Here is a 27,152-nt window from a genome sequence, read left to right on the forward strand (position 1 = left end):
CTCGTCATCTCCTTACGGTAAGTTAAACTGAATTTTAATTCTATTTAATTTTCTATATACACCAAGATGTTATTCAATGTGTGTAATAGTTTTCGAGATTTGCGATCTAAAGAAGAAAACCTTTCCGGACGCGAAAATTTCTCACTTCAATAGTTAATGGAAAAACGGCCCTAATTAAAATTAAGGAAAGATATTTGATTTGCTTATAGATACCACTGAGACTGATACTGCACGTAAATTTCAAAATATTTACATAATATTTATAGGAGATAGAGATTTTAAACGTCATACTTGTTTCGAGTTCAGTACTGATACGGTTGCTTAAAAATGCTGTTTTCAGAAATTTATATACAGGAAACGTGATGCACTACGAAAACTAAGGATGCTTTGCCGAGTGCATTATTTTGGTAATGACTGGAAGAAAATATTTTGCTGTGACACCAATAATTTTTCAGTAATGACATGATAAGTTAGAAGCTGTTTGCGAAATCAAGAATTTAAATGGTTTCAAACAAATTAATGTAACTCTTGTCCTAATTAAAATTAAGAATAGATATTTGACAGATTTAGAGACATTGTAGAGATATACATCATATGTGGGTTTGAAATTTTTTACTTACGTTTTGTAGAAGATACAGGCTTTCAAGCGATTTTCTATCGCCGGGGGTAGCGATACGCTGAGGCGGCTGCCTCCAAGCCAGTGCTTGACGTGACAACACCGCAACTTCGCAGCGCAAACGTCAAGTGACAACTACTTTAAATCAGACTATAACTGGTGCTAATAGTTCTTTAGGTCACATTTTAGAGTCCAAATTTACCATACATGTTTTGCCCATTCTACCACCTCAAGTTCGTCAGCAGGATTCTGGTTCACCCTATGGGCTAAAAAAACACACACACACACACACACACACACACACACACACACACACACACACACAGAGAGAGAGAGAGAGAGAGAGAGAGAGAGAGAGAGAGAGAGAGAGAGAGGGGGGGGGGGGGGGGATTACAAAAATAAAGATGCAATCATGTTACCATCTGGTCCATTTGGACCAGCAACTAAGAAAAATAAAGGAATGATATAAACAGTAAATAGTAGAGTAATTCACACTAGCACTCAACTCACCTATTCCAAGGAGCTGCTTTCTGATTTTGTAGAATCTAAAGAAAATGAAATGTGCAGTCATATCTGTTGCGAAATTTAAATTAATAATGTCAAATAAGTTTCCCAGAGTAGTAATACCAGTGAATGCAGTACTCATATAATTGTTTTAATTTATAATTAGTTAACAATATCCACTATGCTGATTAGATGTTAAACTACTTACACATGCGAGATGTGGTCAATACCACAAAAGAACTTGTGTAACAAAGGAGCTATTATTACACACTGAGAAGATACTATTAAAATCATGCAACAACAACATTATTTCACAATTTTCTGTGTTCTTATTTTACTAATGATGCATCTTTTCAAGCAAGCATTTTAGGTTGATTATATAAGCAGAGTGTGTACTACATCATTATACTGAATACAAAATGTAGCAATCATGTAATCCAATATTTAAGTACATTGCAGGATAATCATCAGTCTTTAACTTCCAATTCACAAACACTCATCTTTCGGTTTTTTTTTTTTTTTTTTTTTTTTTTTTTTTGTAATACTGAGGAACATCCAATATTCTTAATTGCACACAAAATAATGAAGAAATAAATACATGGGATCCACAAATACTTCTGAAAGCAACAATTAGCACTTGGTTAGAAAGTATTGGTAATTTTAAACACAAATGCAAACCAGTTTCATTATAACTAGAATAAACATTATTATAGCTGTGCATTCAGATTCAATAAATAAATTCCTACGATGAAAATCATTCTGATATAAATCGCAATTTCAGCTGTAATATTCATGAAAATATTGTTTTCATTTCTTGGGCCTGAAGATAAATATCTTGGTGAACTATGCCTCTTTCACATGGGGAAATGGACGACGATGTAAAATACTCTCTCTTAAACACTGATAATTTTCTAGCGAATTGTATGTTTGTTTTTGTAAGTTCAAACATTATTTTCAAATACTAAACACACAGAAGATGTCCCTTTCTTTGCTAAATCCTTCACATCCTGTAAATGTTATTACTGTGTATTTGACCTAGCCTCTGTAAATTCCATCACTGATAGCCAGTATGACGTTACTGTTTTTGTATTTTTCTTCCTTGCAATGGCTGAAGTTCCTAAGAGACAGAATTGCAATGTTATCCTGGTTATAAGGTACATTAAATGTTGATGTAAACACTAACAAACTGGATTTTCATTTTGTGCGATTTTATATCATACCCCAGTTCTTTAGGTAGTGACAATGAAAGATCGGCATACACTAAATGAAAACTTCAGAAGACACAAACTGAAAGCCGTATTATGCAGCAACTGTTGGCAATTAGTGTCATTCAGGAACTATAAACTTGCCACTGTAATATGAGAAGATCCACACACTTGATAACACGGCACCAGTAAATTTGAGAATGAAAAGGATTAGATTTATTTGCATCCAAATAACTACAAAACCCAGACTTCATGTATCTCAAAAAGAGGCAAAATTTAACTTTAGGTAGAAGTAAATGTGTTGATGTAACCACTTCAGCAACAGTTTCCTTCCTAAAAATTAATTGGTTTCTTACAACAGATTGCTGGGATGAGCATTTACTTACTTAATGGTCAATTTACTAGGTGAAATCACAGTGTCCTCCAAGAAAAAGTGCATAAACTGTCAAATTAACTTTTTTATTTGAGCTATTTTAACAATATTATGGCCTACCCATAACTTAGTAGTTTGCTAATGTATCAAAACAAGGAAGGAATTGCAGCACATCTGTCCAAGAATTTATTGCTGTGAATTAAAGCTGAAGAAAAGCTGCAGGTACAATAAAGCTAATGGAACATGAATTCTGGGTTTTAATGTATGTACACACTTTAAACTAACATCTTGTATCAAAACATTTAAATATGTTAAATTTATGACCTAAACTTACATCCACTGATTAATTTTATTGTGACCAGTATAAAAATTTTCAGATACAATATGTTCCAGACTAGCGTGAAAAACTGGACTCCAATTGTAATAACAATTCCATTGTCAAGTGACAGTGAGAAATCCAATTCCCACCTGCTTACAAGTCACCTGAATTTCACAGCTGTTAAACCTTCTCAAAAAATGGAGGGAATTTTCAGAGGCTTGCAAATACCCCACCCCATCAATATATTCCGTGACGTACGTATCAAAATAATTTGCACTTTCATGCATCAGTTCACAAAGGAATAACGTGGAAGTTAGTGTGGTTTCAATGTCTTTGTACTGTAAGGAAATGTAGGCTATCTAATAATGGTTTATTGCACACCAACACCTGGTGCTGTGTATTGTGCCTATGACATTTAACATCTCAATTCACATTCATTTATTATAGGGTTACACATATTGAATTATTGTCAACTACCTAACCATTTGTTTGATCTGTATGTTACAAGTCCACAGTGTAAAGTCACTGACAACTTTATGTACAATTATAGTAGATTTTGGGGCATTTCAGTTTTCAAAATGCTGTCCCACAGTATTGTGTGTCACATCCTACTAATATGCCCTTCAACCACCCCAGAACTTACAGTCTTTTCTTGTCTTCGGTTTCATGTTTTCCATTTTCGCAACCTGTCACTCCCTTCACGCTTCATGCTTCAGTTTTTCTTTTTCTTCGAACAACTAACTTGAAAATTCAATGACTCTTGCGATTCTAAAAGAAAAGCTGGAAATTTCTTGCAACTGAAGTTGCTTGAAACACTTCGGACTTTCTATGATATTTCTGACATTCTTTTCATTCTTCAATATTCAAACTTGGTTTTTCATTTCAGTATTCTTCCCCAGAAGATACTTCAAACCCAATTTTCAGCCTACACCTCTTGCTTCACAACCTTACAAAAAATAAAAACAAACATGTTAGAATGTAATACAAATTCAAACTGATATTTATTCTATTGATACAGGCATGGTAAAAGGGTAACTGATTTTACATTCAAAGATCAACACAACAAAAACATTGATTCTGTGCCAAAAAGTTTAATGAAAAAAGGTATTTTCTTGAGAATGAATCCAATGGAAGTTTTTGAAGTGATAATTACATAAATTAATGCTGACTTTATTAGCTATTTAAAACTTATATGCAGCAACAAAAAAATGGATGAAAAAACTAAGATTAAAATACAACATATCTATAATGAGAATGTCATAAAAATGAACTTGTCAATTACATCAAGGCACATAAACTGAACACAAAACTTCTGTTGCCAATGAATTGTAATACGCTTCTCAAACTATGGCAACAAATGTTACTGAAAACTTAAAAACAGTGTTCCCGTCTAAAAACTTTAAACGGTGAAATTTAAATCGTCCTACAACACTTAACAGAAGCTGACACAAGTGGCTGGCTACTAAATAACTACATCAGAAATGAAACTCTCCCTCAAAGGAGACTAACATATTATTGCCAGCCGATATATGGGAACAATGTTATGAATAGCAGATTATCCATGAGTAGCCCCAATCTCCTTCTTAGGCGCTTAATATCGACCTGTAATAACCGTACAAAATGTTATGTCAATAAACACACGGAAAGAAATGATAAAATCTTCACAATTCAACAACTACTTTATTGATACGGATGAATTTTAACTCTTTATTACTCAAATATTGACTTTCATTACTTACGTGGAGAATATGAACGAGAACGAGATCGTTCGTATCGACGTCTGCGATAATACGGGGATGGTGATCTACCTCTATAGCCTCCACCACCTCGGTAGCCACCATAATAATCACTGTAAATATAACATTACTCATAGCACATTACAAAGATTGATGCTTAAATAAGGCAGGCAACATAATCTAGCTACATTTGATAGATACCTCATTCTTTACCTTCATAACAGCACAAAAATTTTAAAGCCCATTTAATGAAAGCCCAACCAAGCAGCTCAATAAAGCACTACCAGAAACAATATAGGTGCCAAGATAAAAATATAACAACAGCTGGTGGAGCAGTCAACTGGGGAATTGGGTATTTTGATACAGAGTCAGCCAACTCATTTGAGTTTCCTTAGATTATTTTTTTTTTTAAAGAGATAAGCACAGCTTCTGGTATGTAACAATAAATACCATCACGCTGAAATAAATACCAGTTTCTAAAACTGGTAATTGCTAAACCACGTAACACAGGAACAAGTAAATATAGACAATGGTGATAGTGCTTATCTACTTTTAAGACAGATTTCGCTGTAATTATATGGCTGCAAAAGGGCACTCAATTTGACTTCATTACTCCCAAACCAACAAGGCAAAGTATAACAGCTTTGTCAAGCAATGTGGATGTCTTCTGAATCATCAGCTTTCTTACTAATAATAATGATAATTTTTACTTACTAATTTACTAATCACACTGCCTAAAATTTCCTCCCACAAAAATGGCACAACAGATACAGTGTTTAATGAAGCATAAGGAAAAGGCAGAATGCTACAGCTGTCATATTCAAGAATATATGCCAACACGACAGTGACAGTTTCAAAGAAAGAGCCTTTTTGACTGCTATCTTCCAAATAAAAGTCACTTGCTTTAAATTACTGTGAGCTGCTCTATTTTGTAACTAACACATATTTTAATATTACCACAAAATATGAATATGTATGAAATTTATATTCAGCAGTCCCATTATACTTACAAGCACTAAATGAAGTGTGTGTTTGTGTGTGTGGTAAGTGTTTTTAGTATGCTGAGCAACGGACTTAACACTGAGTGGAGTGATACACAGAAATGAGACAGTTTCCTTAAAACACAACTACTTCTGGTATAGTGGTTCATTTCACCACACCTCAAACAGACAAGTATATTAAGACAAAAAATAAAAAAAGACACTCACTTGTCGCCTTTCTGTCTACCACCCCACTGGCCCCTGCCATCAGTCAAACTGAAACAAACATTAAACTGATGGAATAGTGCAATATTGGAGTTTAATTAAATATAAGTTTAACTCAAACTAAAAATAATATCTACTGCAGTAAAATATTTTATTGACTAATATGTAGTAGCAAACTTTTACATTTCCAAATCCCTTTAGTTCTTAAGTAGTCCTAATCTTAAGTTGTGTAGCACAAAATTTGTCATACACATATTATAGTTCAGTCAAGACACAAATGACAATTTAAAATTATCTACTGAAGTAAAAATGTTTACTCACTATGTAGGTTTGCCCATGTAAATCCCTGGTGTAGGTGTATGGGCTCTCTGTGTGATTGAAAAGTCTACTCTAATTCGTCTTCCATCAATTTCCATTCCTGTACATTGTTCTTTAGCCACCTTTGCATCCTCAGCACTTTCAAAGTACACAAATGAGAACCCACGGGACCTACCAGTCTAAAACGAAAATAATAAATCGTTAAATTGAAATTTTCACAACACCAATAGTAAAAGAACATGGTTGATGTCTCAAACAATGACTGCCAATAGTTATTGTCAATGACTGCCAATAGTTATTGTCAATGACTATCACATCCCAAACCTTTAACATTATACAGACTTTCAAAGTTGCACACAAAAATGCTTGAGTTAATTCATACAGCAAAATTATATTAGAAAACTTTTATGTTAAAATTATGAATGTGATCCTTACCATAAAAAGTTCAGGTTGTAATAACAATATTATGAAGTGGATAGATTGCTATGTTAAAGGGAGAAAGGCACAATGAAGAGACTGTTCCACAATGAGTTTCCAGCAAAAGCCTTCTTCAGAAAGCACACACACATTCACACAAGCAAACCAGATTGCAAATGTGACCAAGTGGAAACAGCAGTCCAGATTTGGCCAGTGACATGGTAGGGATAGTGGCTTGGGGGGGGGGGGCATCAGCACTGCCTGGAGGAGTGTGAAGGGACTAGGTGGCAGGATAAGACTGGCAGGTGCAGCACTGGTGGGCTGTAGGAGAGGAAGGGGGTGAGCATAAATCGAGAGAAGTTGAGAAGGGTAAAAGACCAGTAGGTGCACTGGCAGACAGCAGTGCACAATCATAGTGAGGGGATGTGAACTGGAAGGTGATAGGATAGGGGCAGTAACTGTTCTGTGGAGGGTGTGAGGACAATTGGTTACAGCCAGAATGATTTTGGCAGCGGAGAATGTGTTATTCAGGCCGGAATGATTTTGGAAGTGGAGAATTGTTCCCATCTTCAACAAGGGCAATAAAAGAGTTTGAAAAAACTACAGAGGAATAACCCTTATACATCACGATTTTTGAAAGAATTTTAGTAAATCGAATAAGTGAAAAGATAGAAAAGGAGCCGAGTGAAGAACAGCATGGGTTTAGGAAAGGAAGAAGCACGATCAACCTGATATTTTCTTTCCGTCAACTGATGGATAAAAGTTGAGAGTATAACAAAAGGGTGATAATGGTTTTTATGGACATAGAAAAGGCATATGACTCAGTTAACAGGGAAAGACTCTGGGAAGAAAAGAAGAAGATAGATATAGAAGATGGATACATTAATGTAATAAAGACAATGTACATAGGACACAATTGTACAATTAGAACACCATTGGGGAACTCTGAATACTTCGAAATAAGACAAGGACTTAAGCAAGGAAGTATTCAATTTCCAGCACTTTTTAATGTTGTGATGGAGGGAATGGAAAGGGCCGTTAAAGGTATTGTAAAAGAAAAAGACAAAAATATGATTTTTGCAGATGATATGGTAATATGGGGTGATAAAGAGGTAGATGTACAGTTACAACTTGATGTGTGGAAGGAAATAATGAAAAGGTTTGGATTAAAAATAAAGATAAGAGTGAAGTAATGGTATTTGGAAGAGAGAAAGGGATCAACGGAAATATCTTGAATGGAGAACCTCTCAAAGTGGTAGAAAGTTTCACTTATTTAGGGAGTGAAATATCTAGGGATGGAAGAATAAACAACAAAATTAATAGGTTACAGAAGGGAGGCAATTTCTACCAAACAATAAAACACCTTATTTGGAATAAGGAAGTTTCAGAAAAAGCAAAACTCCTTATGTATAAGAACTATTACTTCCCTATTGTCACCTATGTTGGAGGAACATGGACAATGACAGAAAGGGACTATAGCACACTGCAAGCAAGGGAAATGAAATTTCTCAGAGCAGTTAAGGGAAAAACAAGAATGGACATAGTAAGGAATGTAGAGATTAGAAAGGACCTTAAACAAGAAAGTATGAGAGAAGAAATTGAAAGAGAGATTAAGATGATATGGGCATGTTAAGAGGATGCATGGGCAGAGACCTCCCAAAATTATGGAAGAACTAAAGATGGATGGAAAGATACCTAGAGAGCGCCCAAGAACATGATGGGAAAAGGGAGTGAGAATATCTGTGGAAAGGAGAGGTGTGACCTGGCAGCAAGTGGAAGAAGTTGAGGGAGGACCGAACAAAATGGAGAGGACTTGTCAGCACCCAGACCCGGCAGTAGCTGGAGCAGGATCTGGATATAGATAGATAGATAGATTGTATTCCGAGGATAACTCCCGTATGAGTATTTCAGAAAAGCTGGTCGTGGAGGTGAGGATCCAGATTCTGAAGCAGCACATTATGTTCAGCTGCATTTGTCTACTTTGCTCTTGACCACAGTTTGGCAGTAGCCATTCCTTGGTGGACAGCTGGTTGGCATTCACACCAACATAAAAACCTATGCAAATGATTGCAGCAGAGCTGGTATACGACATGGCTGCTTTCACGGGTGGCCCAGCCTCTTGACGGGGAAGGGTAAGCCTGAAACAGGACTGGAATACATATTATCGATTGGTTGGATCAAGTAGGATGTCCCACGTTTCATGGCACAATAACACATTCAAAACCCTGACTAAGAAACACGTGGTTTAACTTTACCAGTCTGCAGTGATATTGGGTGATGAAAGGTAAACTCCTCAACAGCTGGTTCTTGAGGGTGGTGGGAAGACAGGAGTGTGTAGGAATAAAGTACATCTGTCTGTGGACTAAGCCTAGAGGGATGGCACCAGTCTTCGGAGGCCTTTGTGAAACCTCCAACACAATGGGCAAGGGAGTCATTGTCACTGAGTACACCATCCTGTGGGTTGGGGGTGGAGGAGGCTGTGTGGAGAGAGATTTTTTTTGGCAGGGAAGCGACAGTAGCTGTCTAAATGCTATTTCCGATAGATTTAATGTGGACAGAAATTAGGATGGTGCTATCAGACAGGAGTTGGTCAATGTGCAAGAAGGTGACACACTGGGTGATAAGCTTGTGATGAATGAGGATAGGGTATCTTGGCCATGACTCCATATCACGGAATTATCAACAATTAACATGAGCCAGACCAGGGATTTGGGTTTTTCGGAGGCTAGGAAGGTGTTCTCTACACTGCCCATTAACAGGTTGGCATAGCAGGGTGCCAGATGGGTGCTCAGGGCTGTACTGCAGATTTGTTTATGTATCTTCCCTTCAGGGGAGAAGTAGTAGTGTCTGAGGATAAAGTCAGTAAGGTGTATGACAAATGAGGTGGTGGCTATGCACTCTGTGGTGGCTATGCACTCTGGAGGACATGTTCAATAGCAACAAGACCATGGAAGTGAGGGATGTTTGTGGCATCAACAATGACAATCTGGGATCCAGGAGGTAAAGAAGTAGGGATTGTGGGGAGTCTGAAGGGAGTGACTGGTCTCAGATGTGGAAGGTTGGGTTTCACACAACTGGTTACAGGTGTTTGTCAGTTCTTTCAGTGGGAGTACAATAACCAGCTACAATGGGGCATCCAGTATTGTTGGTGTTGCAGATTTCGGGGAGTACATAGAAGATAGGTGTGCTGGCCTCATAGGGGCAAGAAGGAAACTGGATTCGTGGGAGATCTAAGGCTTTAAGCGTGGCTTGGTGGTCATGTTGGACTACTGGGATGGGACCACTGTGGCACAGTTTATTGGTAGAGGAGTCAGACAACTGGCAGAGGCTTTCCACCATTCCACCAGGTAGTAACTGTGATTCGTAACAACAGTGGTGGAACCTTTGTGCACACGGAGGATGATCAGGTAGGTCATGATCTATGTATGTATGACCCTTCTACTACTGTAAAGTTAATGTTCTTAGGACGGGACCCTGGGAACATTGGTGAGGCCAAGTTGGTGATAAGGAATTCCTGAAAGGTGACAAGGGGTTGGTTAGATGGGAGAGGTGGGGTGAGGGGGAAAGCAGGAGGATCACAATTGGATGGTGCTATGGTTTGGGTGAGGCAAGGTATGTCGTATCCCCACACCCTCAATCCTTTGAAAACTCCAAGAACTAGCTACAATGGAGTGCCACATTTTTCACCGAATACCAATTTAACTTGAAAAAAGAGACAGCATTGGTCGTATATTTTTACTATTGCAAAATCGATTTTCTGTCACTGAGTGACCATCTTCAGTGCTATATTGTATAACTTAAATTGGGATGCACTGTTGACACTATGCTTACGGCGATCACATAGCACAAGACAACATGGAGTCGCCAATCAACCAATTTAACTACATGCTTCATCATCAGGGCTTTGAATAGCAATCATTATCCCCTGAAACGAGGAATATCCTACCTAAGATCCAATCTCTCCTAAAGTGGTCTTCTGCCACCCAACAAACTTCCACAACATCTTTGTCCATCCCTCTGCCTCCCCTAACCAGAAACACTTGCCACAGTTATGTCCCTATGGAAGACTCAGGTGCAAGACTTGCACAATCCACCCACCCACTACTTCCTACTCCAGTCCTGTCATGGGCTTACCCTACTCCTTCACAGACTGGGACATGTGAAAGCAGCCATGTCATATACCAGCTCCGGTGCAATCTTTGGACAGTTTTTATGCTGTTCTGACTACCAACCAACTGTCCACCAGAATGGATGGCCACTGGCAAACTGTCACCAAGAATGACATAGACCACTCTGTAGCACAACATGCAGTTGAACTAACATGATTTTAATGGCTGCTTCAGAACCCAGGCCTTCTGGATCCTCCCCTCCACCACCAGTTTTCTGATCTGTGCTGATAGGAGTTAGCCTGACAACACATTCTCCAATGCCAAAAACATCCTGGCCTCAACCTACATTAACCTACTGCCTCCACAACCTCCACCCAACGGTTTCTGTCCCCATCTTATGCCTCCTCCCAATTCACATCCCCCCTAACCCCCATTGTGCAGTATTCTCTGCCAACATACCCTCCAGTATTTTCACATTCTCTGTTCCTCTCTTTTTTGCACTCCCCCATTAATCCCTTCCTCACAGCCACCTAACACTGCACTTGGCAGCCTCATCCTGTCACCTACACCCTACACACTCCACAAGACAGTGCTGACCCCCCCCCCTCCCCTTACCATGCTATCCCTCCCCCTTCCTGTCCCGATTGGACTGCTTCTTCCGCTCAATGAGCAACAACTGCGTTTTGAGTGGAGAGAGGAGTCTAGAGCGTGATGTGTGCTTGCTTGTATGTGTGTTTTCCTTTCTGGTCATGGTTTTGGGAGAGAGCTCAATGTTTAGGTGAGAACTTAATGTTTAAGTGTCTTTGTTGTGCCTGTCTGCAATTCAATTTGTCAACTTTAAGGTGAGAAACAATCTATCCTTTTCATAATATTGTTGAAAATGAATCTAGAGATTCTAATTTTAAATAATTAGACCAAATAAAAGTAACTTTCTAAGTTTAATATGAAATCGAACTTGCGCCCACAAAAGTGCACGCGCACAAGCACACACCTTTGCATCAATAACAACCTGAACCCTTTCCACAGGCCCATACTTTGACATGATGTGATGCAGCTGCTGCTCTGTGGTGTAGATGCTCAAGCCAAATATTCCCAGGCACCGGCTAGGTTGTGGGTTTTCCTGTGTCAAAGAAAATACAAATAATGTAATTCTTATACCAGTGATTCCAGGTACCTGATGTGAAGTATTTTTATAGAAATAAATCTTAATTACTGGTAGAGTAAACAATAAACTCAAATCCCAAAGTATTTGGCACTACAAAGAAAAGAATCACATTGGCTTACTATAACATTATTGAATATTGATTTTTCTCATTTAAAATTAATTAAAATGAAAGAACTGAAAAATTAACATTAAGCAGCAATTTTCACTTTCAGTCAACAAAAGCACTTTGAAGAAGAGCAACATTATTGTGCACACTGACATGAAATCTCTGGAGTCATACATTCTCTTAATATTGTTATAGTGATTTGTAGTAAGCCCTTTTCAAAACACTCCCTTTTAATCTAATCTATATTCACTCAACTCAAAGAGTGCCACCACACTGTAGATGAAAATGAAGTAACATGCTACTTTTCTGAGGAGGTTCTTGAAAATCTAAGGCAAAACTTAGTTATTTACAAAAACCTTTGGTAAAAAGTGGATGTAGTATTGCAAACCTCTTAAACAAATACTTCATTTCTGTTACTGACAGCTTAGGGTTATTAAGTTCAGTGAACAGTGCAATGGAGTATCTGAGACCAGTCTTTAAATGTAACTTTAGTAAAATGGAAACGACCATCTCCCAAAGTGGTAGCATCCATCATAAAATCCTTTACAAGACAGGGAATAAAGAGATACTAAAAGGTTGTGTTCAAGTGTCTCCTTAAGCATCTGACTGCAAGTAATATATTTAGCAAGTCACAGCTTGGAATTTAAGGGTTCTGATATAGAGAAAGCTATTTACACTTATGGTGAGAATGCATTTAATTAATTGGATAATAAATTACAGGGTACTGGTATTTTCTGTGAACTGTAAAAATCATTGACAGCATTCTCTTAAGTAAATTAGAATATTATGGTGTCACTGGCAATGTTGCAAAATGGTTTGAGGCTTATCTAACAGGAAATAAAGGGTGTCATTGCAAAATACCTGTGCAGTAGGCAGTCAGACTTAATGAGATTGGGAATTATTTACATGTGTTGTTCCTCAAGGTTCCATCTTGGGTAGATTGCTTTTTCTTGTGTACATTAATGACCCCTCGTCTGTTACACTGCCAGATGATACAAACATTGCAATAAGTAGGAAGCTAAGTACAGATTTAGAAATAGCTGCTAATCAAATTTTCACTCACAATAAATGGTTGAAATCTAATTCACTGTCATTAAACTTTGAGAAGACACACCGTATGCAGTGCAGAACCTATGAGAGATTTCCTTCCAGCATGTGTGTAACATATGAAAGCATGTCTATCGAAGAGGTTGACAGTGTTAAATTTCTGTGATTACAAACGCAGGGCGTATACGCGGAAGAGGGAAAAAATTCCTGGGTTTTTCGTGGATTTCCCAGACAAAAACACACTTTCTCCCGGGTGAAAATACACTTTTCCCATGTTAAGTGACGGTATACTCTTCCTCGGAACTGTAAAACTTATCAATCCATCAAATTGTTATAGTCTTATAAACGGGTGAAAAAAAGTTTTGGAAAGATCAGTGATGTGCAGCAATATGTATGCTGCATATTTTCGTATTACGAAAGTATAATTCGAATTCCACCAAACAACGCATGTTACTTTCCGAAGCACTGAAATCTAGATTGCCGTGTGCTTTCCTAAGCCGGTCATAGCTCATGTCACGCGATCTTGCCAGTAGAGATGGGGGATCCGCTCTTGAACTAATTCATAGAGTTCAATCTTTCAAAGGAGTGAACAATCAGTGATTCAGAAAAAAGAACGGTAGCTCCAAACGTTTCCCAGGCAGAGAGAGAGAGAGAGAGAGAGAGAGAGAGAGACGGAGCATATCAGCAGCGCCTCTGCTGGTCAGAGCACAGTGCACGCCACACAACACAGCCAGCGCCGGCCTCTGCCCTGCTTCTACCTTGGCTGCCTGCATTGTGCAGTGCCCCATTGGATTTTGTGTTTCACATATGCCGGGCCGTCTCTGTGCGTCGTCTGCCGTGTGCACTGTGCAGTGTCTGGCGCAGCTTAACTTCGCATCGCACTCTGTCGGCGATCGTTTCAGTCGCACGTCCTGCCCTCTGGGCAGTTGATGCCAGCAACAGGACAGAGAGCCACCTAGCGGATAACATAGGAACTACTTGCAAAAACCTGCTCGCAAGGGAGCGGACGATTTGTCTCGGAGCGGGTGAGCTCCCCCCACCCTCGGAACTCGCCCGCTCAACGCTCACCCCACCGTCTCGACTCTAGCCAGAGCGTCGAGCAAAGCGACTCTGGTGTCACTCTGGTCTCTGCGGTCTCAGCTCACGCAGTAATACAGCTCGCGGCTCGACCTGCTCGACTCAGCGCCTCTGCATCGGAGTTTGTCCCCACTGGATATTGTTCTTCATAGTAATACCGCTATGTATATTACATTATTATGTTATGTATACATCAATTGTTTTTATTTTATTTTTATTTGTTTAAACTGATTAGATTAGGTTCCTGATGACTACTCTTACTATAGGATTTTTATTATGGACACTCGAATTTACGCTTTAATTACGAGCGAACCGATAAACGTATCGCAAAATGTGATACACCAATATTTTCCTTGTTTTATTCTGCGTAAGGCTATATGCAGCACTTTCGTTTTACAGTCAAATTTATATTTTTTTTTTCTTATTCTGGTACGGATTTTGCGATTTTAGGCGTCTTCGAAAGGAAAAATATATGGCTTGCGATGTATTTGTATGAGGTTAATGAAATTTTAATACATTATAGCCAAATATATTGTTAATGTAAATCTCAAGTTACAACATTTTCCGATCACCCAAAAAACCACGCTAGTGCAAAATAAATCAATAATCAAAAACTTTGTCATATCGTGGAAATTTCAATAAACAATACAAAATTCTTACTCATTATCTATGTTACTTCAAAATAGGATCAAATAAGATCAAAATACAGGTATAGTACTGGAATAAACCAAGTTTAAAGGGCAATGTGCCTTTCATTTATTTTCTTTTGTAAATGAGTGGTGAGTCATGAAAAACAGCTAATTCATTTCAGGGAGTGAACAGTTCTGATCCAATCTCTGAAAAGAACAGTTTTGCCCATCTCTACTTGCCAGAGCATAGGAAACATGATGTAGTCATCCAATAGTTTAATGTACGTAGTGTTGCTACAAGAAAAGCAAAGCTTTCACAAGTAATATTGGTCTCTAAGATTAATCGGCTGCAAGAGAATTTAAGCTTTCATATATAATGCTGATCTTTTTGCGCGTGTTACACTTTAAGATACATCAGACAAATGTGCCACTAAAATTTTTACTAACGACATAAATGTCTTATCACCTGGGATAGAAATTCTTCAAATGATCATCCTCACAGAGTTGATTTTTAAATGAGAGTCAAACACTGTGATTTAAGAAATTCATCTTATATTCTTGCACATAGTTCATCTTGTGTAAAACAAAATTTACTTTCAAAGTAACGCTTTTCGAACCACCACTCTCAATATTTCCCGGCGACCTGTTAAAAATAAGTTCATTTGATCAGTTGCCCGAGAGTGCCAGATAAAAGGCGCCACTGCACTTGCGCAGTTACGATGACACAGGTAGCATGTATGATTGTACGTGTAAAACATGGAAGGATCTTGCATTACATCATAAAAGAAACGAGACATCAGAGGATACTCCAAGAGCATTGAAATTTCGTGAACCATACTAAAATGCATAATTGGGCTTAAAGTGCACATTCGGATGTAAATTTTCTTGGAGTACCAGTACTATATTATCTCGTGTTTGGTTCTTTATTATGGCATTATGCCATACGTGCTAGAAGATGAAAACATGCACTTGAAATGCAGCGAACAGTTCCTCCCCACTACAACTGAAGAGTCCTCTGTAACAGATCTATGATATTTCCAAACCGGGGCAATACTAGATAGTGGTGCCCCTCATCCCCCCTTCCTCCAGCGTTTGAGTAGGACTCAAAAAATTAAATCGACTTTTCACAAAATGTTCATTTTGTAGCGCACATCTTTCTGCAGAGTCTGATAGATAAAACTTATGTCTCTGAGTAAATGTAAGACGTGTTATTGGGCTTTAGTGTGCCAAAGTGCAATGTCACGCCACTTCACACAGCATTCTTCTATCGCAATTCACTGTATTTCCCTCTGTTGATTTCAGAAGTGTATATTTTGTAATGGATGCCATCGAACTATATTCAGGATAATGGAAATTAAAATGTGCTGTGGCGCCTAACTGGCTCCCAGTCTGCTGGTTTGACAGCCTGCGGTGGTGGTGGTTAGTGTTTAACGTCCCGTCGACAGCGAGGTCATTAGAGACTTAGCGCAAGCTCGGGTTAGGGAAGGATTGAGAAGGAAATCAGCAGTGCCCTTTCAAATGAACCATTCCGGCATTTGCCTGAAACGATTTAGGGAAATCATGGAAAACCTAAATCAGGATGGCCGGAGACAGGATTGAACTGTCATCCTCCCGAATGCGAGTCCAGTGTGCTAACCACTGCGCCACCTCGCTCGGTTTGACAGCCTGTCCCTCGCAATTAATACTGGATGGGATTATCTGTAACCTGGAAAACAAGAACTCTTCAGAGAATTTGCACTCTTTATTGCCTATTAGCTAATAACTTGCTGTTTTGTGTGACAAAATTAAATATAGGATACATAAAACCAGTAAAGACAAGAAACAAGACACAGTTCGGATTTCTATAGTCCTTAAGTCCTAGCGTTCTTTCTTTTCAGTGAAAGAATCTATTACCTCATCGAAGTTCGTCAAAACTTTTGCTGCATGAAAAAACGAAATGTCATTGTCCAATATAGAAAAAGCTGTTAATACAAATAGTACCCAAGACTGGTGGTGTTTTCGGAGCTGATTACATGTATTTTGTCACTGTCTTCTAGATAAAACGAAATAGGCCTGTCTAATATTGCAGCAATTGTAATACACCTCCCCCCCCCCCATAAACGAATAAACGAGACTGTTTTGAAGCAAATGGTCATTTTTACGACTGGACAGAATACAATTCACAAAGAACCACTATCAAATGCCTATTAGGCCTACTACAAGCAAAAAGCTTTATGTTAGGCAATAGTTTCACATTTCATTCATACGCTCCAGCTGCTCACCTTCTCCTTCCTCGTTCTAAGAAACAATCTTGTCATCAGTAATTCTGTAACTATTCATGCCCGTGTCAAAACTTATTCTCCGGTTAACTTCACTAACCCTGCTACAATCAACGGTTTAGTTATCCTGCGTTTATTCTCTGGTTGGGTGTTATTAGGTACTCGCACAACGCGCTTTCCGCACTAATCCCAGAATAGAACTTAAGGCCATCTGGCAGGGTACTGTACAACTGGCCCTTACTAGTGTAGCGGTCTGGCCAAAAACTTTAGATCAAAATTTCATTTTCTTGGGTACACCGAGAAGATAACAAGTAATCTTTCTAGCCTGTTATTCCTGTTAGTCGTTATTTCCACTCTGGTAGTCTGAATCTATAGCTTTCACTAGTAACTATAACAACGCTGATCATTTGCAAACCCAGTCAACCACACAAACAAAAATTAGCATTCACCCATTTGGCTTTATTCTGCTCAGTTCATATGGCCTCGTCCCCTTTTGTCTGCAGGGAAGTTTACTTCTAAATGCGATGGGAATTCCCCTGGCAGACATATCACGTACACTATGCATGCATTCAAAAATCAGCTTCCGATTCATTCAGAAATCAATTCAGGATGTGTTCAAAAATCTTCAAAAACCAACAGGGATGTGTTTCAAAATCATATGAATAATCAATTTACCAACGTGTGCTGGATGCTGGTCACTTTGTGAAACAAGGTTTTTTTTCCCTCCAAAATTGCCCCCTCCCCACTTCCGTCCCCCTAGATCTGGGCCTCTTAAGCGTAAGTGAATCTGGCAGCTTGGGCATGCCAGTAAAATTTTTCCGTGTAGCATCTGGTTGCTTGATGCTACTACTTATACAGCTAACAACCACACTTCCATAACCAGAAGCAGGAGAAGGTACTACTCGTACACGACTCAACTGCGCATGCGCGTGGGCCCACTCGCCACTGCTCAAAGGAATCTAATGTAAACCGTCGTGACGTCACACTCATCGGAGGCAATTTGTTGTACTGAAGCATTGCATAGTCTTCCTAAAGCCTTTGACACATTTTGCTGTTGGCAGACGCTTGTATGAGCATTGTGTTTTGTAGTAGTTGTATATGGTGCATTTCCTTTGTAACTTAAGTATTATTTTCTTTTTTTCTCTCGTTTATGTCCTATTGCTGCAGTATTATTCTGCAGTACCGGCATACAGTAATATCCTTTGTTAGAATATTGGTTCTCACTAGCCAAAATTACGAAAATCAAACTGAAAACCAAAACAATAAAAAATTCCCAGGTTTTCCCCGGGTCTGCTGGTTCGTATACACCATGAAACGCAATAATAAATGAAGTTGGGAAGGGCATACCACAGAATTGCTTAAGCGCCCAAACAAATCTGTATTTGCAGTGACAATGAAGTCAGATGTAGGAGATATAAATATAAAAAACTTGCATACTTTGCTCACTTTCATTCTATTATGTCATACAGGATCATATTCTGGGGTAGCTCATCAAACCGAGCAAAAGTTTTTAGGGTGCAGAAGTGTGTGATAAGAATCATTTGTGGTGAAAACTTGAGAACATCACATAGAATCATGTTAAAGGAACTTTGTATTCTAGAAACTGCTTCTCATTATATTAATCAAATATGTTGCAAGTAATATATCTCTATTTCCGACCAATAGCTCAATACATAGTAGCAATAATAGGAACAAGAACAATCTATATAAAAACCTAAAATCACTTACCTTGGTCCAAAAAGCGGTCCAATATTCAGGAACACATATTTTCAATAAATTGCCAGCAGCCATTATAAACTGTTTCAGATAAAGCATGGTTTGAACAGAGTTTGAAAGACTGATAGGCAACTCCTACTTTATAGTTAACAGAGACTGTTATGCCAGCTTAACTAAAAATGTCTTGAAAGATTTCAGTTTTGACAGCACTTTGTCAAAACAGTCGCAATTAGGTATTTTGTGTATGATAAATTTATTAATAGTGCATAATACTGTTTTGTTCTGACTGTGTTAATTCTGTAAATATTAGCTGTTCTAGTTTACCACAATGTCTTCACCCATTTTGACAATCTCCTGACAAATGACCATAGTAAGAATTATATTCAAATGTTTTATGTTATACTTTCTGCCAAGTTCCACACCCACAAGAATCATCTTATTTTTTGGGTCTATGGAACGAAAACTGAATCTAATCTAATCTGTGTTTCCTGCCATTTAACTGAACACGAGACAGTCCACCAACATTATTTTTAAGTCACAATGCAATAGCACTGAGTAAAAATACAGAAGGCAGAGTACTGTAGGCATCTCAACAGCACACAGTCCTTTACAAAACATTGCACACAATGAAGTTGTGGAGTTGATAAAATTAATCTGCAAAAATATAGTGATCACTGACCATAAATTATTTTTGACCAATGTAGCCTGGAACAGTCACTACAAACAATAGTTTGTACTGTCACAATGTGGACTACAGCACTCATTCCTCCCCTTCAGCAACACAGTGTAATGATCACAAAGAACCTGAAATTTGTATATTTATTAAGCTTTGTACAGCTCAAACTTATTTCTGATTTTGTGTTTATAGATCATGTCCACTGAGCGAGCTTGAGCAAGGCTAAAAGACGACGACTCCAAGCACTATGAAGCCAAGGTGAGACAAATACTTCCAAGGGTTTGCTGAAATTAATATACCATGCAAAAACAGTATCCCAAGAGAACACACAACATCCGAAGTTTCAACAACAATAAAATACATGGGCGACAGCCAGTATGTTTCACATTCCTAGAGCACAATTATCAGAATACTTGCAAACGAGCAAAACAATGTATGGGACTTAATCTGTTCATTCTCATGTGTTATGAAAGATAAGTTGCATGCATTAATTTTTTCTTTACCAGAATTACACACTGTCCTTCACTTATTAATCACGTCAAAATTGTCACATCAATTTATGAAACTACACATTGGAGGTGTGAAAGCCAAAATTAAATACACAATATCAATTGAAACTTAAATAGCTATAATTTAATTTGTAACAATATTAGAAAAGGTAAGTTGCTACTCACCATATAGCGGAGATGCTGAGCCGTGATAGGCACAACAAAAAAATTTACACAATTATAGCTTTCGGCCATTAAGGCCTTTGTCAGCAACACACACACACACACACACACACACACACACACACACACACACACAAACTTGCACTCACGTCTACAGTCTCAGACAAATGAAACCACACTCAGATTGCAGACGTGTGTGTGTGTGTGTGTGTGTGTGTGTGTGTGTGTGTGTGTGTGTGTGTGTGCACGCGCGTGTGCATTTTTTTGCTGACAAAGGCCTTAATGGCCAAAAGCTATAATTGTGTGAATCTTTTTGTTGTGCCTATCGCGACTCAGCATCTAGACTTCTCAAATATTGTTACATTCCATCCTGGATTTTCCATTATAATTTAAATTGGTATGAAGATATGATCCATATATGAGGTTTAACTGGAAATCTGCATAGGATACCGATATTGGAACATATGATGCAATTACTACCTTAATGTTATGCAAAAAATTAGTCACTAACTTTACTGACTCCCAAATCTACTTGCAATGGGAAGTTTCACTAAATTTCATATTGACCACACCATGACAGGGAGTCGTCATATTATAGATGTACTACAAAATTGAAGGAATTATTCTGAAACCATGTATATGATATATTTGAATTATTACACAGTGCTTGCTGGTTAACAAACTCATTAACTCTCAGAGTCATGTCATAGAATCTGGTAATAGATTTAATTACAAATAAAAGATATAAGCATCACATCTACTCAAATCTTTGAAGTCACACCTAGTTTCACTTAATGCCTTCGACTGCTTGTACTTCACTATATTCTAAATATCAGCATCGAACTCAAGTGAGAAGCATCCACTTACCACCTGTTCAAACAAACCACTGGAACAGAACAGGTGGTAATCCAACAGGTCATTGCTCATCACACTACCATTTAAATTCTCTCACTGAGTAGAGGATGAAATATTTGTTTTTGCGAAGACTCAAACATTGCTTACTAAGATATTTACTATAAAAATTTTTCTTGCTTTCTACCGACTTTTCAATACTAACCAACACAAAATGAGACTTTTTCACTAATAAGTGTAATGCCAAACTCCAAGTCAATATGCATCCCCGAAGCTTAGTTTCATTTCTTTGTCATGTTATGTTGTATTTTTAAAATCATGGTGGAGATGAAGACATTTTCAGAATTCAGAAAATCAAGTACCCAGCCAGAGGTTCCAAATGGCCCACATGATGTAGCGAACACTCAGGTTTGTTGAGTCATTCTGCGGAAAATGTTCGACAGTACTGGGTGTCAAGCAACAATTCGGTGGTAGTCATTCCTAAAGAAAACTTACTGGATCTACACTTTCACAGTTGATACATAGCACTTAAATTGGCAAACAACTGTTTGACACTTCCCTTTTATCTCTTGCTTCCCGAATAGGTTGGTCCCTTTTAACAAGTGACATTTTCTTCATTTTTTTACATTCTCCAAACCATCCCCCCCCCCCCCCCCCCCTAATACCAAAGAAGGGACTAGTAATTCCAAAAGCTAACATACTTTTATATGTCTCTCATAATTATACCAATTTTTAAATAAATAAATGTGTGTGTGTGTGTGTGTGTGTGTGTGTGTGTGTGTGTAGCTCATGCCACAACCTGTGGTACATTAAGGAATTAAATTTTCATTCTACAGCAGAATAAGCCATATGAAACTTCCTCACAGATTAAACTCAGGACCTTGCCTTTCACAAGCTAGTGGTGTACCTATTGAGCTATCCAACCACAACTCATGACCTGTCCTCACAGCCTTACTTCATATCGGTGCACTTTCTGCTGCAGAGTTAAAATTTCATTCTGGGCACATCCCCCAGGCTGTGGTTAAGCCATGTCTCGGCAGTGTCTTTTTCCCCAGGAGTGCTAGTCCTCAAGTTCCACAGGAGAGCTTCTGCAAAGTTTGGGATGTAGGAGATGAGGCACAGACAGGATGGGTTGAGAGTCATGTTTGGTTGCTCAGGTGTCAGAATACTTGCTCACAAAAGGCAAAATGTCTCAGGTTCAAGTCTCACCCCAGCATGTAGTTTTAATCTGTCACAAATTGAAATCAAGGCACAGCATGATCCACAACATATCAGTGTCTCTCAGGGGTCACTTCAGAATATGTTGCTCGAAGCTACTTTCATAACTGCAGCCCTGAACAGAATATCTGTCCGATCCCACAGCAAGTCACACAGGTGAAGATCACGTGATCTCGATGACAAGGCTATTGGGAAATGACAGCTAATAATCCCAGCATTTTCAAAATACTTCTGCAGCAGCTGTTTCACTGGCTGTGCCACATGCATAGGAGTGTCATCTTGCATAAAAATTCATGCTGCTGAATGGTTGGAACAACAATGTACAAGACTCTCACGGCGTTTACCAGCGACTGTATAGGTACAGTACTGCAGGACTCAACGTCTAGAAAAAAAATGCAGCCCTACAATGAACAATTCTGTCAACCCAGATCACACAATTATCTTTGCAGAATGAAATTTTATCAACTGATATGCACGTGGACTTTCTACTGTCCACATTCATCAAATTGTATATGAACATGCCCCCTGGAGATGAAAATGGGATTTATCTGTCCATGGGATGTTCCATGGACACTCATTATCCACTTCCATGCAAGCAAGAAATTCGAGTGAACATCTGTCTTGCAGGCTTGTCAGCAAGAAGCAATTCCTGAACATGGGTGATTTTGTATGAACTGCAATGCAGAAACGGATTTTATGCACTGTGCTCCCAGGTACATTCCATGTTTGGATAAGTCCCCATGTACTGCATATCTGCACAATACCGCTCGACCTCTCCTGGAATGCTGTGGCCACACTAACAGACGCCTGGGCGACCGCTTTCCTCCCACTGCCACACTGCACTTAGAAAGGACTTGTCTCTTCAAATTTTGTAATCATTTTCTCCAGACCCATAGATATCTGACTAATGCCTTTTGTCCTGAGCTTCCACAGGGCTGCTGGCACAGTGTCACCCTTCTTTTAAAAAAGGGTTGTATCAGCAGCATGTGATCCTTCATGGAGACAGTCATGTTTGGTGTCTCCCATGCAAATTGCATGTCTACTGGTGTGTATATTCTGATACAGTGCCATCTACTGGTCAACTTGTCATTACCTTTTTCATAACGCTTACCTTTGTGTCAATTTGCTGTCTTTCTGAGAAGTGATTCTCTTTCTATGTCATTTTGAAACTGGAACTCCAATTATGGATGCCCCATACATTGTTAAACATGGTGAAATGTAATGGGCAATCTCCACGTGTTTGCAACCTGCACCAGCAAAATTGTCAATTATAATTGAAGTGGACAGGAAAGGATCTAGATTAGACTGTGAATCAATAGAAACTTGTTGACTGGTTGGATGAAACATTTTTGTTACACCAGGTGTATGGTCGTGTCCAGATACACGATCATCCAGGTGAACAGCTGCTTGAAACATGCTTCAAGCAACAGATGCAGTATGGTGTGGCAGTCTTATTATTGTGAACATTCACCTAGGATCTGTGGCGGTATTATAAGGCAAGCCTCCATGATAGCAGTGGACTAGATGAACATACCACCTGCTAAACAGTTGCTGATATCGTCCCCAAAATTGATTTCACCATCCGGCACAACATTGTCACAAAGCCAAACTAGTGCTAACATGGATTGAGTTGCACGATGGTGAATTAACAATCTCTTTGTTACCAAATTCACCCAATCTGAACCCAATGCAGCTTTCTGGGACACCAAGTGCCAATTTTGCAGCCAGTAACTATGTGTAATTTATTGTCCTGTCAATGAAGCAAAATTAGGAGGAAAAAAAATCATGTAGTCACAAATGTTTGCATGGTCCTAGGGGCGATTATCACAAACACATACTAAACTTCCTGACTAGTGGGTTGTAAGAACTGGGGTGGGGGCAACATTTAAAGGTCACAATGCTTTTTCTCGAATATCTATATCCCAGCTTCTAAAAAAAATGTCCTATCCATTTTTTCTCTACGACATAGTCTCTACATTGCAGGCAATGGAAAATTTTAATAGTATACAGGCCTAACTGACGTTTATCTTTAAATGAAGTCAGTCAGAAAAATATTAAGTATGTGTACCACATCTAAGCACAGTAGTCATTAAGGGAAAAATCGCATTCTGGGGACGTAACAAGGCCGCGGGGAGGGGGACAGGGATGTGTGGGGTACAACTGCGAGGGAAGGTAGGTTGTCATGTTGTATTCTCACAGCTCCCTCCCTCCTTAGTCCGCAAACTGATAATTGAGCAGGTGATTTCCTCTCTCCAACTATTCCACTACCTCAACAAGAAGCACCTGCAGAGTATTTCGTGAAGTTACACTCACCCTCTACAGCACATATTGTGAATCACTGGTGATACAGTATGTGGAGATGCCTGAGGGATGTTTATTTTCCACAAGCAAAGTGACCTTCAACCTACCCCCCCCCCCCCATTTCAGAATATTTAGTACATTGTTCAGGACACTACATCCTAACAATGTGCAAAAATTTGCGACTACATGGTTTTTGCCCCCTAATACTTTTTTTGTCTTTGCTGACTGGGCTATTACAGGAAGTGCATGACCTGTGCACATCTGGTGGAAGCGGTATACCTCTGGAAACCTACTAAGGGCGTATCTTATACGTGGCACAGAAATGTTGCTACACTTTGGAACAAAGATGGACCAAGATGCTATTACGCACGTGGTCATAATGTTATGGCTCAAGTATGTCACTTGTTGAGCCAGACAAGGGAAGGAGCATATAAAAGCACACTGTTTAAATTCAAATTTGTCTGTGTTTCCCATGCTTTATGTCTCAAGACTAAGAACGCAACCTTAATTATGCAAGGGAGGCTGTCGGGTTAAGCTTTCAACTGGCTTCCAAATTTATAAAAGTATTTCTTGGGTTTCTAGTCAGGTGAATCTGTTGAAATAGCATGATGTTTCACTGAGTCACCTCCACGAACTTCTGGTTGAGACAAAAAAGGAGGGAAACATTTTATTTCTTTATATTCATTACTTTGTTTCCCCTTTCCCTCAAAACAGTTTGGTGCTTTTTAATCTGCTCCCATCCAAAACCTATTCCGATTTCCATTGCGGGGAATGGACTAAGAATTCAAAAATGTGGGAATAGTCCTCTACATTTACATGAGTTTACCGACAGTACTTTAATTTCCATTTGTAAAAGACTACCTTAAGGCTTAAAATTTTACATAGACATTCACGGATGAAGTATTACATTTCTGGCACCCTGCTTGAGCTATTGTGGATTAAATACACTTTAATAATGTCAAGTGTTGCAAGAAGAGCATGGAATGCAGGAGTTAGACATTATGTATTCTTCCATCTGAAATCCGCAGACCAATTGAAAGAGCAAATACAGCAAATTAAAAATTGTTTTGTACTTACCCTGCTGCCAATATGTCTTCTCCTAGATGACATAGGACTGCGAGAATGGCTGCGATAGAATTCTTTCCGCCTATCACTGTAACCATAGTATTTCCCCCGTGGACTGTATGAACGTGATCTCGAATGCGAGTACCGAGACCTGTATCGTCTTGGGGAACGTGATCTGCTTCTTGACCTGTACCGACCACGATATGACATTTTTCGGGGACGTGAGTGACTCCTGAAACAAGTTTATCGGTAAGTTAATTTTCTTCAAAATTGAAAACTTCAGCTGTCATAAAATACAGAAGGTGAGGCACATGCATATTAAGAACTTTTGGAATTTCCCCAACAAAATTAACAAATATTTTCCACATCTTCTGCCAATAAATAATGTGAAGCAACAACACTGAATTCAGGGTATATAAAATACTGCTTTTGATTGTGTTCCTGCTTGTCTGCAGAGTTGCAACATTCAACATACAGCAGGCCATTGTTTAAAGAGAACCTCTAATTAAACTACTGCACAACCCCATTAACAAACTAAGGAAGGAGGGAAGCCATTTCAGAGAATTTTTTCAGTGGAATTATGAAATCTAATACTGACTACAATATTCTGAATGGTAGGTATTTTTGAAAGTTTTGTAGATCAAACAAATTCAAAAGTCTTTGTAGGCTACACTTCTGTTCTTTATAAAAGTTAAAATAACTGTTTCAGGATTACAGCACACTAATATATAGTATAGTGTACTTCATAATCTGTAGCACAAAAAAACAACTTTAATGCACTACTGGTGGCTGTGTAGCTTTGTACAGACCAGTGTGTTGGTGAGAGGGAAACGACTCAACAGCAGGCATTGACACCTCTCCGGTCCCCACAGCCCTGCACAAATTCGCTTTCAATGGTTTCCACAAATAAAGGCTTTTTTATTTGTGGTTTTCAGTCACTTTGGATAAATCGTATTTTGGCTGACCCAATCAGTTAAGCTGGGTCTTCTGTATATTTAATTATTTATTAAATATAGAGATACTGTTTTTCTGGGTGCATGTATATGCATGGTCACCAGAATGATGAGAGGGTGGATGGCATGTATGATTATGACATCGTATCCTAACATGTTCGCTCAAATTGCAAACTGATTTTTCTCAACGAAGATTAAGTAATTACTTGATTGGGGGCAGGTCACTGACATTAATCCAATCAAACTTGGCACTACAATTGTCACATTAACTATTTCTGGACTATTATGATCAACAGTAAGCTTGTCTACTGCACAGTGAATCTTTTGCTAAAACAATAATCCAACTTAACAATCAGAAATATATTCACTTCATTACCTTTTTATGTTCTAACCAAATCATCGTGATTTTTGTTCTACAAATTGCAAGAAATTTGTACAGGATATCAGCAGGTTTAGGCAAATACATGTGACTACTTTAAACATTCTATCAGCCTTGTTCTATCTGGGAAAAAATGTTTTATTGTCACCATCTCTTTTTCCTTTGACAATTACCCACCCCTGCTCCTGTTTCCTAGTTTTAGTTACTTCTGCTGGTTTCAGTTTTGGTTTTGTTTTG

The 27,152-nt window shown here is 38.6% G+C and overlaps 1 protein-coding gene across 4 annotated transcripts in view; it reads right to left on the reverse strand.

Annotated features, from left to right (window-relative positions):
* Positions 1-1,720: 1,720 nt before the first annotated feature.
* LOC126229557 (transformer-2 protein homolog alpha-like) overlaps positions 1,721-27,152 on the reverse strand; it is a 57,851-nt gene continuing 32,419 nt past the window's right edge. Inside the window, exons 3-8 of one of the 4 annotated variants that reach the window (XM_049942322.1) lie at positions 25,596-25,815; positions 11,794-11,922; positions 6,280-6,455; positions 5,962-6,009; positions 4,757-4,866; positions 3,002-3,963 (exon numbers count right to left, since the gene is read on the reverse strand). In XM_049942322.1, coding sequence (XP_049798279.1) covers positions 3,938-3,963; positions 4,757-4,866; positions 5,962-6,009; positions 6,280-6,455; positions 11,794-11,922; positions 25,596-25,815 — 709 coding nt within the window. In that variant the 3' untranslated portion in view covers positions 3,002-3,937. Of the gene's footprint in view, positions 3,964-4,254; positions 4,620-4,756; positions 4,867-5,961; positions 6,010-6,279; positions 6,456-11,793; positions 11,923-25,595; positions 25,816-27,152 lie in introns of those variants that run through there. The other 3 variants (XM_049942323.1, XM_049942324.1, XM_049942325.1) reach the window with 3 other exon arrangements.

This window comes from Schistocerca nitens, unplaced genomic scaffold, assembly GCF_023898315.1.
Source record: "Schistocerca nitens isolate TAMUIC-IGC-003100 unplaced genomic scaffold, iqSchNite1.1 HiC_scaffold_375, whole genome shotgun sequence".
Taxonomy (NCBI): domain Eukaryota; kingdom Metazoa; phylum Arthropoda; class Insecta; order Orthoptera; family Acrididae; genus Schistocerca; species Schistocerca nitens.